Genomic DNA, 18,848 nt, shown 5'->3' on the forward strand with positions numbered 1-18,848 from the left:
GATGGCTCACAATCACCTATAATTCCAATTCCAGGCAATCTGATGCCATCTTCTGGCCGCTGGCAACATGCACAGTCACAGTGTGTTCCAAGGGCCAGCCTTGGCTTGGTTAGGGGGATTCTGAGGGAGGGGTATTTTGAAGTGGTGGAAGAAACAACTGGACATCAGTGATGAGTGTAAGCTGACAGCTCTGTAGTCTGTTCAAGACAGCTCTCTGCTCTAGACAGCTCTTTCCTGCTAGGGAAAATCCTAAATTCACTCTGGATAGTTCATTGGTTTTCTGACCCAAGTCAGAAAAGCTGCTAAGAAAAAAAATTTGGGTTTTCTGACCAAAGTCAGGAAACCTGCTAGGAAAATTCCAAATAGGAGCTACAATAGCTCTCCAGACAGCTCGTCTCTTATAGACCAAAGCCCTGCCTTTGGTTTACATATCAATTCAGTCTTTCGCCCTAGGTTCCCTTTCGATTATCTAATGATCTAGCCCCTTGATTCTCAGAGAAAAAGACAGCAAATATATTGTTTTTAACATAGCAAATGAATTCAGAGATCTGCCTGCCCTTGTAATCATAAACAATAAGCTAGCTGAGTGGGATTCTGTCCTAAGATCTCCATTCCCACCATTCCTGGACCTAAAATTGCTCTTTCCTAGTCTGACCTTGAACTCAGAAATCTGTCTGCTTTTGTAAGCATAAACACTAAGCTTACCTGGGTGGGATCTTAGCCTGAGGTCACCATTTCCAAAGTCTCTTTATCTCCTTCCTTAATAGCCATCTGACAAGCTGGCTCATTAGTGCAGCTACCTCTGTTCTTTTAGGTCCACGAAGGCCCGTATAAATTCATATTGCATTCTTATATTTTCCATAGGTGAGAAATTATATATTCTTGAACTAATGTTTTCAGAGTTCCTTGTCACAGCCTTAAGGGCTGCCTTGAAAGTCTCAGCGTCACAGAGACATATTCTCATTTCCTGGGATCATCCTGTTCTTAATTAACCTTGGCAGAAAGGACATTACTCGTGTGTGTGTGTGTGTGTGTGTGTGTGTGTATACTTTATATACATATATAAATATGTATACTATACAGTATTTACATATTTATATATGTATATGTAAATAATGTATAGAATGTAAACATGTAAATACTGTATAGTGTACATATTTATATGTGATGTAAATATGTAAATACTGTATAGTATACATATTTATATATAAGGTAAAATATATGCATTATTATACTATATAAACAAGCCTTACACATAGCAACTATCAACACTCATTGAGGCCTACTCCCTGCTGGCTCTGCTCCAACAGGAACCTTGTGGTGCCTTCTGTTCCACAACGAAGCAGGACTCAGTAAGCGTGTATATATACCTACAGGCAAAATACTCATATACAATAAAATAAAATAATAAAATAAAACAGAAAACTTGGTTTGAAATCATGTAGATTAGGATATAAGGCTAATTATAATAATAAATTGAATCTTCTATGCATCTTAGATACAGTAGTGTTTTTTTTTAAACTAGATGCAATCAGATTTTCTTAACAAGAAAAAATAACTGATTACATAAGTCAAATTTAACAGAAAATGGAATTTGTGATATGTCATACAATAAAAAGAAAACAAAGGTTTTATTGTAATAGCAATGCAAATTTATACTGGAATTTCTGGGCTTCATAAAGAAATATCTACATTTTGGTTTTGTGAATATGTTTAAACATGCTTTAAGTACGTACTTTATTACTTTCTAAAGTTTCCAGGCATCTAGGAGAGGCTGGAGGTACAGGGTATATGTTTAGTGAGAGCATGAACAGCATGCCAGATGCTCACAGAAAATACATAGATGCCCAGATAGATGTGATGATGGATACATGGTAGAATTGTCTAATAATGCAGATGATGCAAGATAGGCGGCTTTTTTTTTTCAGTCGTTGAAAGCATTGGAAAGAGTTGACCACAAATAAAGAAAGCTCTTTATCAGAAAGCTTAGAAACAAATGGAAGAAATACGAATTATAGTGTAATTGAAGTTTTAATGAGGTCCAAATGCAGGTCATTAAACTTAATCAGGCTCATTAATTGATCCTCGATATTATGAGCGAACAACCTCCCGTCCAAGTATGGACTCGTTATTTGTCTTTATCTTTCTATCACTCATTTAGCCAATTCATTACGACTGTTTTTCTCTCAGTGCCTCAACGAGTTTCATTGTTTAGTTTCTTGTGCATGTTGGGTCATAGTCTCTTTCACAATTTTCATTGGTTTCTAAATGCTCTTTAAGTATCAGTTATGATCAGTCCATATGCAGCTAGCTAGTGCTTTCATAAGCATGCCTTTGAATAAGTGAAAGATGGGACAGGGTGATGGGGAGAAGAAACTGGGGGGGGGGGGCAGAAGAATTCACCAGGTACCTGCGCTCCCTCAAAGAACCAGCAGGTGGTAGCAACACCTCGTGAGAAGGCTGCAGCCCTGCTCCGCGGGACCTAAACAATAGACCCCCAAACCAGTACCCCAGTTTAGAAATGGTTAGGGGTGGGTAGAAACGTTTCTCCCTACTAGCAAGCTCGTTCTATTCCACCTCTGCCTCCAGGCACCGACTGAGTGGACCTTCCACGGCCTCTCATCACTGTGAGGAGGTACTCTGCGGAGCGCGCGCCAGGGAGGTGGCACCCAGAGGTGCAGCGACTTGTCCAAGCCACGTCTGCGCCAGGTACAGACATCAGACTTCTCGGACTCCTCCCCAGGCTTCCCTGCCTCTGAGGGGGTTGAAGGTTTAATTCAGAGGCCCCCATCGCCGACCCAGATTCAGGCACAGAAACAGAAGCAAGTCTGAAGCTAACACGGGGACGTTTTCCTTCCCAGACGCCTGCACTGTCTCTGGCTGTTCTGCCCTCCCGTGCTCCCAAGATTTGTTTCTCCCTCCACCTCCTCCTTTTTTTTTTCTTTTTTTCTGCTCACGCCCACCTCAGTTCAACCCGGAGCAGAAGCCCCACTGGTTTAGTTCCTAGAGTTAAAGAAGAGGGAGGGAGGAGCCAGGGGCGCTGCGCCTGGCCATCAGCTGCCAGCCAGTAGCGCTTTGCTCCGCTGATGCTGGGGCGCGAGCTACAGGGTTTTAAACACGCCTCGCAGCGGCGCCCACTGGCCACCTCCTCCCGGACCCTAACTCGTGCGGTCTTCTTGTCCACGTCCCCTCCGCCAGCCAGAACCTGCAGGAGGAGGCCGACCCTCCTAAGCACACGGGCGGGCCCAGGGCGCGCCCAGCGTCTCCACTGCACGCCCCACTGGGGATCGGGCGCCGCGCACTTGGGTCCTAGGCCCAGAGGGCGGGCTCGGCTCCCGGAAGAGGAGAGCGAGAGCGGCTGAAGGGGCCGGAGAGGGGCGGGCCAGGCTGGGAGGGACGAGAGGGGGCGGGCCCGGCTGCGTTCGCCCAGCCAGCGCTTCGGAGCAGCGGGCGTCCGAACCCGAGACCAGAGCTCAGCGACTCCGATCGTGGCACCGGCCCCCGCACGATTCCCCAGGGCCCCGCCTAGGGAGCAGTCACTGCTTGCAGCCTCGGGTCCTCTCCCAGAATCCCAGAGACTCCAAGCTGCGAGCAGACGCGGGCCGCTGGGAAGCGAGGTCCCCAGACCAGAGAGGACACGCGCGACGCTAGGAAAGATCTGCGAGGTGTAGATCCACCGCGGGGGCCTCGGGGGACGCAGACCTGGAGAGCTGGAGGCCGGCGGGAAGGTGAGCCCGGGATTTTGGGAGGTCGGAGGAGACTGTGTCTGGAGAATAAGGGATAAAGGTTTGCAAAGTAGAGGATCTCTCTAGCCTGGGCCTATGCACACCTTGGGGGGGGGGGTGTCCCCTAAGGGAGAGTACTGAGTATACCTCTCCAAGGGGAGAGTAGGATCCTGAGAGACTGTCCCTTCTCTAGCCTTCATCGATGCTCTCTATTCTGTGTATCCTGGGTGTAAGAATTCCTCCATCACATTTCCAGCGACCCTCTTGTGCCTGTGGCTTAGGGTGTGTGTGTGTGTGTGTTGGGGGGAGGGGGATAACCTCACAAAGGTCAGGCTCCCAGCATTCAGAAAAGGTTTGTCCATGCCTCTGACTCCTGTGGCATCTCTTCAATCCCCTCGCTGCTGGGTGGAGCCGGCGGGGGGCAATCGACATCTACACCCCCTTTAAGCCTGGAAATAGAGGCTTGGATCTTGAGCCCCAACCATAAGCACGCCCCCTCCAATTGCAAACAAAGTCTCTTGCTTGCTCCTGCCCCAGCTCCACCCCCTCTATGCATCTGGGTGCTTGGCCCAGCCTGCCTCTGCCCCTGCCCACTGATCTTGGCCGTCTGGCACCCTCTCTCCTCCCATCCCTGGGGGAGCTGGCAAGGGACCAGCATAGCTGATGTTGTAATGTCCCTGGCAGTGCCCATGTAGAAGTGCTGCCCGGCCTGTTCCCAATCAGTTAACCCAGGCTTTCCACCCTTGACTCAAGTGGCTCTGGAATGGAAGACGATGCTTCTCAACGGACAGACCAGTGGGAGTGACTGGTAGGGCTGTTGAGAGTCCTTGGCGGCTAAGCCAGTAATAGGACATTTAGGGACTGGATCTTACTCATAGCAGCTATGGGCTTTTGAAAGCTGTGAGCCTTTGCTTATAGCAGCTATGGCCCCTTGAAAACTGTGAGCCTTTTGTCTTGAAGGAAGATTGCCATGAGTGCCCCAGGGTACCTACCTAATGACACGTGGAAGAGTCTTCTCCAGTCTGTTGACCCATACATCGTACAAGCATGATTCGTAAAGACCAGGGAGTTACCAGCATGTTGGGAATCACAGGCCATGATGGCTGAGCATGGGAAAGGAAGGGTTATCCTCTTGGATAGTATTTTTCCCAGCTCTTCACTGACTGGTGAACCTGTCCATATGGTTTCCTATCATTCTTCTGTGCCTTACTGCAGGTAGGAGAACTATGGTAACAGCTGAAGATGCAGGAAGCCTTGGTTCCCCTTCCTCTACCCCGATGCTCACCCAGATGCTCACCCAGCACTTCAGCAGAAACAGCTTACTAGAGAGCAGCTCACAGCCAGTGAGGGTAGCGCAGGGCCCATAGCAAGGACAGCATTTCGTAAGACAACTGCAACTCATCCCTCTGCTGTTTGCTGCTGTCTACTGAATTTCATGTACATTTCCTTATACTCTACCAGCCATTCACAGATACAGGAACAGCCCTCAAGGCTTTCTCCCATCACCTTTCAGGATTCATTGCTCCCAGATATTTGCCCCTAAACCCTCCCTTACATTTTCCCAGCACTATTATGACCCCAGTCAGTGAACAGCCAAAGTGATTCATTTTCCATGGCTGTCTGGCTAGACCTAGACATTGCTTGCATCTTAAATGCCTCTCCTGTCTGCAAAGACTGGGAGTGGGAGGTACGAGTGCTTGAGCCAGCATGCTTCTGGGGGATGATCTTGGAGGCCAGAGATCTCCAGGGGCATAGAACTGTTCTCTGGTAGGTAATCCACAAATTGGCTTCCCAATTTGGTCAGCAGAAGATCAAGAGTCAGATGATCGCTACCTCCTCCCTGTCTGTCCTGAAGGCTGCCTCGAAGCCTCATGGGATCCTTTTCAAGGCACAAGGCCAGAGCACGGAGAGAGCTCACCAGAGAATCTCCAGGGCGCAGATTAAAGGGTAGAGACTGCAGCAGTCAGCTGAGCAAGGATTATATTGGAATTTCCTGGGTGTTCAACAGCTGCAGAACAGGACAGAGGACTAGCCTATAGTACTGACCCCTCCCACGCTGACCCTGCAGCTAACAGGTGTGAAAACCAGCTCAGCAACCACAAGAGACCTACAGCCACTGGTCCCTTGCTTTGGGAACGCTCCCCATCCCTGCTGGACAGCAGCTAACCATACCTTATGAAAATCTCTCTCCCAAGCCTCCTTCTCTTGCCAGAGAGGCCCCTCCCTATATGCTACAAGTATCCAGTTCCCTCTGTTCCCCTTCTTTCCCTTTGTAGATATAGTCCTTAGCCCAGCATGGGGAGACAGAGAAGTATGCTGACAACTTAAACTTCGTGGGAGCTTAAAGAACACCCAAGTACAAAAGTTGCTTCGCCTCTGTTGCTGACACCCTTTGGCTCCTTCACTCCCAGTTTTGCCTCTTGTGTCTTAGAGTTAAAAATTCCTAGTTGTTCCCAAAACTAACAGGGAAAAGGGAAAAAGCGATTAAACATACATACATAGCTCTATGTGTGCAGTTTCAAAAGTATCCTTTCATATATCCTTGTTTTGTTTAGACTTTAATTTTGAAAATATGTCATACTTATTATAATAAGAACTGAACAATTCTAACATGTGTGGAGTTAACTGTCCCCACAATGCATCTTCCTTCACTAGCACCCTCCTACAGCAACCAGTTTTAATGATCCAATATATTTCTCTCATACCTTGCTTCAAGCTCTCTTTTTTTTTTAATTTAGAGCAAGATGCATAAACTATCAAATAAGCTGGGTTTGTTCATGAAGCTATCACGTTTAGCATTTCCTTTAAACACAGTTAATTTCTAAAGCTCCTGCAGATTTGCTGATTTAATTTCTTTCAAATCTTTCATTCTCATAGAAAACAAAATTCACAGTCTATATCTGATGAGGGAAAATGTTATACGTCTCTGGGGTTTTGGCAGTTTCTAAAACCAGATACAGTCTCGATGCCTAAGACCCTGCCTTATTTTATCTTATAAAATAAAGCAAATGTACGAGGCTTGTGATCTTGTGTCTCCATCACACCAAAAAGGCAGAAAATGATAGATCGAGAAAAGGAGTTGAGGAAAAGAAAGATGCAGAATCCTAGAATGTGATCTTTATCACATGAAACTGTCCTGTTGGTTACTTTCCTGTTGGTTATCATTTGCATCCACATTTCTCCCACATTGGGTATTTTATATTTTTACAGCTTCATGTCCAACTGAAATGTGAATGTTTCCCTGATTGAGATCTACTATAGCCCTTGCTCTAGTCTAAGGACTTCCAAATCCTGGCCAGTTCCCTTCTTGAGCTGCAGCAGAAATGGGGATTGTAGAGGAGCTGAGAGGGAGGGGCTCACAGAGGCTCCTGGCTGATCCCTTCTCCTTTGGTGACAGGATGTTTGGCTGAGCCCAAGACATTCCTCCTGGACCGAATGAGCTGGATGTTGTGGCTACAAGCTGCAAAGCAACCTTTGAAAGTCAGGTGCTAAGCCCTGCCTTCTTAGTATTCCAGGCATGAGGAGCACTTCTGTCTTGTGTCTTGTTGCTCTCCTTTTGGAACTTGCTTCAGAAGAATCTGCAGTGCTATGACACAGTTGACAGCAATTACTTCATATCTCAAGGTTCCCTTTCTTTTTTTTTTTTTTTTTAATTCTGGCAATGGAGATACACTCTGAATCTTTTAATATATAAATAGGAGACTAGGTTGGTTGGATTTGCAAGAATTGATCTAACTTCCTCCTCTGACTCAGCAACGTTCCCCACCCCTGAATACACTTATTTTTAATCCTCAATATTCTTGTCTGAATCTGAAGATTTATTTCTTTTCTTCTTCTTTTTTTTTTTTTTTTTGGTTTTTGGTTTTTGATTTTCGAGACAGGGTTTCTCTGTGTAGTCCTGGCTGTCCTGGAACTCACACTGTAGACCAGGCTGGCCTCGAACTCAGAAATCCTCAGAAATCTGCCTGTCTCTGCCTCCCAAGTGCTGGGATTAAAGGCGTGCGCCACCACTGCCCGGCCTGAAGATTTATTTCAAACATCAAGATATACTGCTGAATATTTTAAGATCATCGAGTTTTTGGTTTTGGGGATCTTTTTGTTTTTTTGTTTTTTGGTAAAATAATAATAATAATAACCCAAGTACTCAAATAACAATCCACGTTGGGTATCTACATTTTATTCTTCTGGGTTCCTGATGACAAGACCTGTACAGCTTTAACCTATTTCATCATTGCTTTTGTTATTTTCTCGATCTGCTGGAGATAGGCCAGCTTTGTGTTGTCATCAAGCTGCGTGCTAAGGCTATACTGGTAGACCTTATCCAAGCAAATATTTTTGTCATTCATCATCTTCTAGAATGTTCCATATTGCACAACTGATGTTATCTGTTACATTTTTTTTCTGCCTTGCTTTTCTTTTCCAAACAAAGTATCCTATTACCAATGTTAATATGATATTATTTCTTCTCCATGATTGTCCATTTGTAAGTGGAGGAAGTCTCAGTCTTTACTGTTTCTTCTTTGTACAGAATCAGAACCCACTCATGTTCTGCCTGAAAGAGATTATTTTGGTGAATATCTTCAGGGCATATAGTAAAGTAGTCTTCAATGTTTAAAAGCCTGCCTCTGGCATCTTCTGTTCTTGATAACAATGTACCTAAAGACTGTGGCTCTGGATCGAACCTGGGTGGGTTGTTTTGACATTAAGGCTCTGGGATTTGGGGTGGGGGTGGTTACACCTCCAGCATATATTACTTTGTGGTATTTGTGGAACGACTATTGATGCTGGAGCCAGTATTACAGAACTTCAGATAGCTACACAAGCTCTGAAGTTGTTCTCTAAGAATCCTCTGAGTATTCCTCTGGTATCATTCAAAACAATGTCTTCAGAGAACCTATGCTTCTTACCATTTTTTCTCTACATGGAACTGCTTAGTACTTGCCTCTCTATACAGGCCATGAATTGTCTATCTCACAGACAGGACATTAGTGATAATGAGGGAACAATTCACTGGCTACTTGATTGCTACTCATCAGCGCTCAGGTGCTTTCAAAAGATGTCCCTCTAGGATGGCTTCATGGGGTGACACTAAAGGCTTTATATTATCACACACATAACACTTTTCACAGAATAGAGAATCAGATGATCAGGCATAATAGTGCTTCTGTTGACCACAGTCAAGTACAGTTTCGGTTTAACGTCACTTCTTTGGGAAATGTGTCTTTATCATTGGACACCCAGGCCATCCATAACCAGAGTGAGACTGCCTTTCCAGTTAGCTTCTGGTTTTGCTTGTTTGCTTCTCTCCTAAGTTCCTTCAGTATTGTGAGCAATGTGCCTCTCGTTATTCTCCTCAACAGACATAAAAATGAGCCCTGCAAATCTTTTCCATGTGCCATATGAACTTTTGAGACCAAGTTACAGAGAAAGAGCAAGAGCGCCAGCGATAGCGGATATGGTCTGCACTGTGGCCCTGGAAGCATCCATTCCTTTGCAATCTATTGGGCATAGAACTGTATTTACTAATAGTTACAAAAGTTTCCTGTAGGGGATGGCTCTAGAAATCACTCAGATGACATAAGTACTATTTTCATTCATTTTATTAATCAGGTGTTAGCTACAGCTTTAAAAAGGAATCTTAATTCATTATCAAGTTCAAAAGATAATTAATAGTTGCGAAAGATTATTTTACTACAAAAATTAAGAAGACGATGAAAATATCTCCCCAGCCTCTGTTATTTCCTTTCTTCCCAAGTTACATGTATCACTCCATAATTTCCTTTCACATGCATACATATTGGTTTACTTTGTATTTGTAGTGCTGGGATTGAATGCAGGACCTCACATGCTAGACAAATGCTCTACTGGGCGCTAAATACCCAGCTCCATATCTATTCCTTGTAAGTTAACAAGTAAGAGCTTACTTCATACCATTCTGCACATCTTGCTTTCACTTGGAAAGCATTTTCATATCCTTACATAAACAGCTCACATTATTGCTTAGGAGGTGCCATAATTTCTCAACCATCTTCCTACTGATGTTCAGTTACTTTAGAGTTTTTTTTTTCCCTTAGAAACAATTCATAGTGGTTAAGGACACAGCTTGGTAATAGAACTCTGTCCAATCCCCTGTATTGCTCCACCTCCACTACCACGAATGTCATTGTTTAAGCAAATATTATGCAAGTCCATGATACCTAAAGGACTTCTAGACATCAAATCACTAGATGGTAACAGTCGTTCTCCACATGCATATGCAATATGAATTTAACAGCACAATATAGAGAAGGGACATTTACCATATCTTGTCCAACATTGTGTTCTCAATCTCATAGGTTAAAATGATAAGTTAATTATTTCAGTTAACAACAACAAAGGTCCATCAATTTGGCAATGCCACCTAATAAGAAATACAAGTGTGTTCCTCACCATTCAGAGGATGTTCAGAGATCAGGGTACCAACATGGTTGGATTCTGGTGAGGATCATCTTTGCTGCAGACTGTCCTCTATTCATTGTGTCTTCACAGCATGGAAAGAAAGCTAGAGAGAGTGCTTTGGGGGATTCTTCTGAGACTACTAATCCACTCCAGTAAATCCTCCATGCAGAATTACCTCCCCAAAGCTCCACCTCCTAAAGCCATCACACTGGGGAATAATATTGTAACATATGCATTCATGACGAAGGCACACACATCCTTCTGTAACAAATGGCATTCCACTGTTGTTTCACCATGCCTTTCTGCAGTTATGAGCAAATAAGAAGCATCTTTTCATGTGTTTATGCTATATGCTTAGTTTTCTTGTAGCTTCAAAAGAAAATATGCCCCTTGGGGAAGAGAACCTTTGTTCAGAATGAGTGCCAGACCTACATAGCTTTGTATTCTTCTAACACAGTCTCATTTATCTTTCAGAGTCCCTATGCCTGTGTGTTGGTTTTGTTTTTTTTTTTACATCTGTTCTCCCACTTCCCCACCCTTCATACCCCAAAGCCATTTTCCTTTGTCTCCTTTGCTTCACTGTCTCTGCAAAATATCTAGAGTATTCAGGGTGTAATTGCTGGGTCCTAGTGAGAGCCCACGTGTCCATAAGGATGAATTGCTTCTTGCATACCTGCTTTTAATGAGAAGAAACTTCTAACTACCATACAGGTTGGCCGCTGAAGAAAGGTGCAGAGTAAATGAAGAGAGCAAACTGGAATAACTCCTTCCAGACAAGAAGGGTAAGACTGAACTGACACTCTGTTGTGCTTCCTCTTCAGGAATGAGGGCCTTGTGACACAGTCCCGTAAAGAGTTAAGATGGAGGCTTGGCATATGTCTCTACAACAGTGGTTCTCAACTATCCTAATGCCGCAACCCTTTAATGCAATTCTTCATATTGTGGTGACCCCAGCCATAAAATTATTTTCACTGTTACTTTATGACTATAATTTTGCTACTGTTATGTATTGTAATGTAAATATCTGATATGTGACCCCTGTGAAAGGGTCCTTCAGTCCCCAAAAGGGTCCAGATCTACAGATTGAGAACTTTTTCTCCAAAGGAAAGTGGAATTTGCATAACAGACCCAGATGACTTTACCCTTTCTGTCCAAGGTTTGATCAGGGACGGTTTGACGGTTGTAGTGCAGGTGCTATTGTGCCCCTATACAGTGTGTGAAAATGACTTCTTCTCTCTGTGTATTTCCATCCTGTGTCCTCCCAAGGAAGCAAGCTTGCCTGTAGACACAGGGTCTTGTGAAAGCCGTTGCTGCGCCTTCCAACAAGGCAGTGGCCGAGGAGATGGTGGGAGTCCCGAAGACACCGCATGCGCATGGCTACTGAGGACACGGCTGGATCAGGGAGCAGAGTGGCGGGCATGGTGTGCAGTCTGTGGCTCCTGTTTCTGGGGCCCTCAGTTCTAGCTCTAGAAGGTAGGAAGAAGGGGAGGCAGGAGAGTCCCATCAGCCAATGGAGTTGGGTGCAGGAGTGGGGGCGGGGGATGGGGATGGGAGGGAGTCGAAGCGGGGAAGACAGGGTACATGACTAAAAAAGCAGGAGTGAAGATGTTAAGGAAGCAAAGCTATGGGTCGAGTGGTGAACAGAACTGGTATCAAGTATTTTAGACTCAGGATCCTCACAAATACTGAGCTCCTGCGGGCAAATTAAATGGATCTGGGAGAGAGAGTATTTGGTTTTCCATGGAATGGAGTGGGAGCAGCCTTGCCGGCTGGAGGCTTTACACAATGTGTGCCATTATGTCGGAACAGAGGTGCTGCTGGATACCACGGGAGAGACCTCTGAGATTGGCTGGCTCACCTACCCACCAGGTGGGGTGAGTGCAATTCCTCTTTTCGAACCCATCCTCTGGCCCCCATTGTACTCCAGAAAGTGGAGTTGAGGGAGGAAATCCTGGATAAAGGGTGTGAGATAAGATTCCATCCATTGTAGGGAACAGAATTTCAGTGTATCCTCTCTGTGCTTTGCTTGCCATGAATGCTAAATCTCAGTGTAACAGACACAGCCCCACAATGTCCCACTGTTACCTCCGTCTGCCAACTCTGAGCTGTTATTGTTTCTCCTGGTCCCCTTGCAGTGGGATGAGGTGAGTGTTCTAGATGACCAGCGCCGTCTGACTCGGACCTTCGAAGCATGCCACGTTGCAGGGGTCCCTCCCGGTTCTGGCCAGGACAATTGGCTACAGACACACTTTGTGGAGCGGCGAGGGGCCCAGAGGGCACACATCCGTCTTCACTTCTCTGTGCGAGCCTGTTCCAGCCTGGGTGTGAGTGGGGGTACCTGTCGAGAGACCTTCACCCTTTACTACCGGCAGGCCGATGAGCCAGACAGCCCTGACAGTATTTCGGCCTGGCACCTCAAACGCTGGACCAAAGTGGACACAATTGCAGCAGATGAGAGTTTCCCTGCCTCTTCTTCCTCTTCCTCGTGGGCTGTGGGACCCCACAGGACTGGTCAGCGGGTTGGGCTACAGCTGAACGTCAAAGAGCGCAGCTTTGGTCCTCTCACTCAGCGTGGCTTCTATGTGGCCTTCCAGGACACAGGGGCCTGCCTGGCTCTTGTGGCAGTCAAGCTCTTCTCCTACACCTGTCCTTCCGTCCTGCGTGCCTTTGCCTCTTTTCCCGAGACGCAGGCCAGTGGAGCTGGAGGTGCCTCCTTAGTGGCGGCTGTGGGTACCTGTGTAGCTCATGCAGAACCAGAGGAGGATGGCGTAGGAGGCCAGGCAGGGGGCAGCCCCCCAAGGTTACACTGTAATGGGGAAGGCAGGTGGATGGTCGCTGTGGGAGGCTGTCGCTGCCAGCCTGGACACCAGCCTGCTCGTGGAGACAAGCTCTGCCAAGGTGAGATGCTTTCCCACAAGCACTTGGTCTTGATTCCTGAACCCTCCAAATCTGGCTTTGTCCACAAAATATCTGAAATAAGCCACGTCAGGAAAGGTCCCAATATCCCAACTTTACTTTCTGTAGCGTACAGACTTGCTCACTGTACTATTCTGAAATTTTTGCAGTTTTCCATATTTTGTGCCCTGAAACCATGGGTCCAAGGAGTGACAGAGAGCAAACGTTGCTCTGTTCTTGGGCTATTTTATGTGGGCTCCTCTGTGCTCATAATCTACCTGGCTGGAAAGGATTCATTGTAAGCTGGTGGCTGTGAGGCAGGTAGGCAGTCGTAGCTGATAGGCTCACAAGACTACAGAGAGTTTATGTATCCTGGCCAGTAACACCTACTTCTTCTGGGCTTGCCCTGCCCACAACCCCGAGCACACCCAACTATTCATAAGTGGGACTGAATCCTGTCCCCTGACTGACTAAATAGATCTATGCAGCACAAAACAGGAGGTGGAGACTGGGTCTCAGAACAAAGAACCATCTCTGGGGAACAAAGGACACCTTATACAGATGACTAGAAACTCAGGGTGAGTGGATGAAGTAGACATGGCACCATATTCTCTCCTCTGCCTCTTTAGCCTGCCCTGAGGGATCCTATAAGGCCCTGGCTGGGAATGTTCCCTGCTCACCGTGTCCAGCTCGCAGCCACTCCCCTGATCCTGCAGCCCCAGTTTGCCCATGTCTCCAGGGCTTCTACAGAGCCAGTTCTGACCCACCAGAGGCTCCCTGCACTGGTGAGTCTCAGTTAAGCTCAACACATTAAATCAGGGAGTGGGTGAGGATTTAGGGAACCTGATTTAACACTGGGGATGAAAGGTCTTTGGAGTTCACTTGAATGACTTTGCATTCTCCTGTTTTCTTGGTCCCCTCCCCTCATGACCTACACTTCTCTCTTTCTCTCTCTTCCTTTCTGGCTCTACTTTCTGTTCTTTTGGCCACACCTTCTGACCTCCTTCATTCCTAAATCACCTTCACCTCATAATCACCACACCCCAAAATTCCCCTTCCAGGTCCTCCATCGGCTCCCCGGGAGCTTTGGTTTGAGGTGCAAGGCTCAGCTCTCATGCTGCACTGGCGCCTGCCTCAGGAGCTGGGTGGACGAGGGGACCTGCTCTTCAATGTTGTGTGCAAGGAGTGTGGAGGTCACGGAGAGCCCAGCGGTGGGGGGATGTGTCGCCGCTGCAGGGATGAGGTGCATTTCGACCCCCGCCAGAGGGGCCTGACCGAGAGTCGAGTGTTAGTTGGGGGGCTCCGAGCACATGTGCCGTACATCTTGGAAGTGCAGGCTGTCAATGGGGTGTCTGAGCTCAGCCCTGACCCTCCCCAGGCAGCATCCATCAATGTCAGCACCAGCCATGAAGGTGAGGTCCTTTCCTTCTCTTTAAGGACAGCTTGCTTCAGCTCCTTGGATCCCCTCTTCCCCATGCCTGCTTTTCAGCCAGCCTGCATTAGACATCACATTTTGAATTCTATCCCCTCCACCCTTGGGTGCTGCTCTCAGAGACTCCAGACTCCCCCCAACAATAATCCTCCGCCCTGCACTTTAGTCCCCTCTGCAGTCCCTGTGATGCACCAGGTGAGCCGGGCAGCCAACAGCATCACAGTGTCCTGGCCACAGCCTGAGCAAACCAACGGGAACATCCTCGACTACCAGCTGCGCTACTATGATCAGGTGGGCAGGGAGGCAGGGCACCTCAGCGGAACTAGAGAAAGCCCCCAGCCACAACGACCCCAACCCGCAAGGATATGACTGTGGAGGAGGGCAAGAGGTGCCAAGAACCTGAGGCTCCAGGGATACCACAGAGGTAGAGAGGTGATAAAGCAGGGGCAAAATGAGTGAGTGATTGTTGTCCCTAGGCAGAAGACGAATCCCACTCCTTCACCATGACCAGCGAGACTAACACTGCCACTGTGACACGGTTGAGCCCTGGTCACATCTATGGCTTCCAGGTGCGGGCACGGACTGCTGCTGGCCATGGTCCCTATGGGGGCAAAGTCTATTTTCAGACACTGCCTCAAGGTGAGAGGAAGCCCAGATGGGCATTTGGGTCCTGAGACACTCAAAGCCACAGATCTTGTGCCATTGTCCTCCAGACCAGAGTGTCTGGGAAAGGAGGGTGACCCCTGACTTTAGAGGCTGGAGGAGTAGAGCGGGAGGCTGTGAATTAACAAGCGTGAATTAATAAGAGTGGGGTTGTAGATACGAATGCACGTAGTGTGGACAGTTCTTGAATCTGGAGAATTGGATGGATGTACAAGGGGATGAGTGTACCCGTGACATGTGTGTCTGTGGTGCTGTGGATGTCCAGGGGCATCATGTGGACACAAAGAAAGCCTGGCTCCTCTCTGTGACCCTACCACTGATCCCTCAGGTGAGCTGTCCTCCCAGCTTCCAGAGAAGCTGTCCTTGGTGATTGGTTCCATCCTGGGGGCCTTGGCCTTCCTTCTACTGGCAGCCATCACTGTACTGGCTGTCATCTTCCAGCGGTGAGGCCCCTGTCACTCCTATCCAACCTACCCCAGTACCATTCAAGTCCTGACAAACCCAGGAACCCCTGCAGCACTTCGCACATCCTTCTACTAGTTCATTGCCAAGGTGGGAAGGAGGGGCCTAGTCGAGTCCCCTCAATCCTTAGACCCATGGGCTGGAAAGCTGTCTGCTTGGCCAGGGTGGTTGGGGCCATGCAAGCCGATAGAAACAAGTGTCATTCTAGGCTATTGGTTTGCCTCTCAGGAAGCGGCGTGGGACCGGCTACACAGAACAACTGCAACAATACAGCAGCCCAGGTTGGGAATGGGAGAGGGACTGTGACTGGGATTGTGGGCTTGGAGCTAGGCAAATGCCTGGTGAGGAAGGGGCTCTTCCTCACCACCTTCCAGAGGTACAAGGGTGTGTCTTGGGTATTTGGGTACTCATGGTTGCAGCATACCTTCATAGCACACTGTACTCTTCAGGACTTGGAGTGAAGTATTACATTGACCCTTCCACATATGATGACCCCTGCCAGGCCATCAGAGAGCTTGCTCGAGAGGTTGACCCTACATATATTAAGATTGAGGAAGTCATTGGGGCAGGTATTTAAGGGGAAAGAGGTGTCTGGGAGGGCCTAGTGTTCCCTTCTTAGCACAGCTGAGCAAGTCAATACTTTTATCCATGCCGGTATCAATTCTTCCAGGTTCCTTCGGAGAAGTGCGACGGGGCAGACTGCAACCCCGGGGAAGGCGGGAACAAGCTGTGGCTATCCAGGCCTTGTGGGCCGGGGGTGCTGAAAGCCTGAAGATGACCTTTCTGGGTCGGGCAGCACTGCTGGGCCAGTTCCAGCACCCCAATATACTGCGGCTGGAAGGTGTAGTCACAAAGAGTCGGCCTGTCATGGTGCTGACAGAACTCATGGAGCTTGGTCCCCTGGACAGCTTCCTTAGGGTCAGTTCTGCTCTGGTGAAGGAAGGTCTATGGGCTAAGGAAAACTTGGAGCACTCACATTTTTCCAGAAGACAGAGACTTGTGTCTCTGTCCCGTCTTCCATCATGGGATGGACCATCGTCCATCCTGGTCTTTCCATTCCTTCCTCCATTATGATTCCTTCCTCCTTCATTCACAAGCCATTTTGATTCCCAGATTTGCCCCCAACTGCCCTCGTTTGCTGATGTGTGTGTTGCAGTGTGTCTACCCTGCTAGTGACCTCTATTCTCTGCTCTTTAGCAGCGAGAGGGGCAGTTCAGTAGTCTGCAGCTGGTGGCCATGCAGCGGGGTGTGGCTGCTGCCATGCAATACCTGTCCAGCTTTGCCTTTGTTCACCGAGCACTCTCAGCCAGAAGTGTGCTAGTGAATAGCCACCTGGTGTGCAAGGTGGCCCGTCTTGGTCACAGTCCTCAGGTGAGCTCAGGGCCTTCGAGGGTCAATGCTCTTCACCAGGTGCTGGAGGGGGGGAGGGGAAGCTAGAATATGGGATGGATCCTGCGGGTGGGATATCATGGTTCCTGGGGGTTAGGGACTCGGTCATGCAGTGAGGAGAGGGATGCCTGGTCCAAGCGCAGTTGAGGGGCTTAAAAAGCCAAGAAAAAAAAGGAAGCACAGGTGACTAATAAAACTAGTGCCAGTTCCTCCTTGCTGTCAGTGCAGAGGTCATGCAGGCTGCAGAGTCAGCATAATGATATTAAAAATCCGAATGTTCCACTCAAGCCCCATGACCTTGTGCAGTTTTATATTCTCGGAGCCTTGATTCTACATCTTGGTGTGCATCTGCTGTTTAGGATGGCTAAGGGACTTGAACAAGACGCTGATGGGAGACTCCCACGACATCTAAGCATCTGAGTTGCCCAATGAGTCTGACACTCACTGTGGTTATTATTAGTTGACTTCTCGTTCTTCTCTTTAGGGTTCAAGTTCCTTGCTTCGCTGGGCAGCTCCAGAGGTCATTACCCATGGGAAGTATACAACATCCAGCGATGTCTGGAGCTTTGGGATACTCATGTGGGAAGTGATGAGCTACGGTGAACGGCCCTACTGGGACATGAATGAGCAGGAGGTGAATCTGACCTAGATGTTCGCTGATTTCCCACTCTGATCTCATATCCTAAGCCTACCCTTTTCGGAGCCGTTCTATTCTAAGGTCTTGTGACTGGAGCATTCCGTATTTTGTAATTCCCTTTCCACCTCAGCCTCACACTGCACCCAACCTCAGCCCATTCTCTACTTTTCTAACACTCATACCAGCAATAGCTTCTCAACACGTTTCTCTTGACCTGCAGGTACTAAACGCAATAGAGCAAGAGTTCCGGTTGCCCCCACCTCCAGGGTGCCCCCCTGGACTACATCTACTGATGCTAGACACTTGGCAGAAGGACCGTGCCCGTCGGCCTCATTTTGACCAGCTGGTAGCTGCATTTGACAAGATGATACGCAAGCCTGATACTCTCCAGGCTGAAGGGGGCTCCGGGGACAGGTCTGAAGCTTGGGGCAGGAGCCTGGGAAAGCCAGGGAGGGTGGTTAGAAACCAAAAGGAAAATTGAGCACAGAGAATAAGATGAAGAGGAAACCTGACTTGCTTGCTCCTCCCCACCCTAGGCCTTCCCAGGCTCTTCTGAACCCTGTGGCCTTGGACTTTCCTTGCCTGGACTCTCCCCAGGCCTGGCTTTCAGCCATTGGACTAGAGTGCTACCAGGACAACTTCTCCAAGTTTGGCCTTTCTACCTTCAGTGACGTGGCTCAGCTCAGCCTGGAGTAAGCAGGGTTGGTGAGGTGGGAGGGTGAACATTCTGGGCCCCAGGCAAAGGGGTACATCTGGGATATGAAAGACGCTGGTCCAAGTCTGATCCACTCCTTCCCCACCAGAGACCTGCCAGGCCTGGGCATCACCCTAGCTGGCCATCAGAAGAAACTACTGCACAACATCCAGCTCCTCCAGCAGCACCTGAGGCAGCCAGGCTCAGTGGAAGTGTAAAGCCTGGCCAGGAATCTGTGAGCTGCTGATGCCCCAATCCAGTCCTGGCCACAGGGTGGAGGAGGGACGTGTGAGACTGAGCCAGGCTCTCTTCCAGCTTCCATGCCTGTCACATTAAACCCAGCCCTCTTGGACATTGCACCCCCAAATCCTGCTCTTCCGACATCCTCCCCCATATTAAAGGGAAAGAAGGGAATTTACAAGTTGAGGTGTGTCCATGCCTCAGTCTGCAAAGAAGGGTTAGGGAGGCCTTGGAGGAGGAGCAGAGTGGCATGACAGGGTGGGCCAGTGCTTA

The 18,848-nt window shown here is 48.1% G+C and overlaps 1 protein-coding gene and 1 non-coding gene across 3 annotated transcripts; one reads left to right on the top strand and one right to left on the bottom strand.

The window, feature by feature from the left end:
- Positions 1-316: 316 nt before the first annotated feature.
- On the bottom strand, positions 317-377 carry LOC114628572. The gene has a single exon (XR_003712494.1). It is a non-coding gene; the product is annotated as a U7 small nuclear RNA (small nuclear RNA).
- A 2,708-nt stretch (positions 378-3,085) lies between these two features.
- Ephb6 (EPH receptor B6) lies at positions 3,086-18,756 on the top strand. Of its 2 annotated transcripts, XM_028776383.1 has the most exons (18): positions 3,086-3,728; positions 10,875-10,945; positions 11,430-11,636; positions 11,973-12,037; positions 12,299-13,061; positions 13,688-13,843; positions 14,120-14,470; positions 14,657-14,781; positions 14,967-15,129; positions 15,482-15,596; positions 15,844-15,896; positions 16,065-16,184; positions 16,286-16,533; positions 16,813-16,986; positions 17,489-17,638; positions 17,862-18,055; positions 18,178-18,333; positions 18,445-18,756. In XM_028776383.1, exons 3-18 carry the CDS (start codon positions 11,531-11,533, stop codon positions 18,551-18,553), a joined length of 3,048 nt encoding a protein of 1,015 aa, XP_028632216.1. In that variant the 5' UTR covers positions 3,086-3,728; positions 10,875-10,945; positions 11,430-11,530; the 3' UTR covers positions 18,554-18,756. The 2 variants fall into 2 exon arrangements, with proteins under 2 accessions (XP_028632216.1, XP_028632215.1); XM_028776382.1 differs by having other exon boundaries at positions 3,557-3,728; positions 14,120-14,781.
- The last annotated feature ends 92 nt before the right edge of the window (positions 18,757-18,848 follow it).

This window comes from Grammomys surdaster, unplaced genomic scaffold (assembly GCF_004785775.1).
Source record: "Grammomys surdaster isolate TR1022 unplaced genomic scaffold, NIH_TR_1.0 269, whole genome shotgun sequence".
Classification (NCBI taxonomy): domain Eukaryota; kingdom Metazoa; phylum Chordata; class Mammalia; order Rodentia; family Muridae; genus Grammomys; species Grammomys surdaster.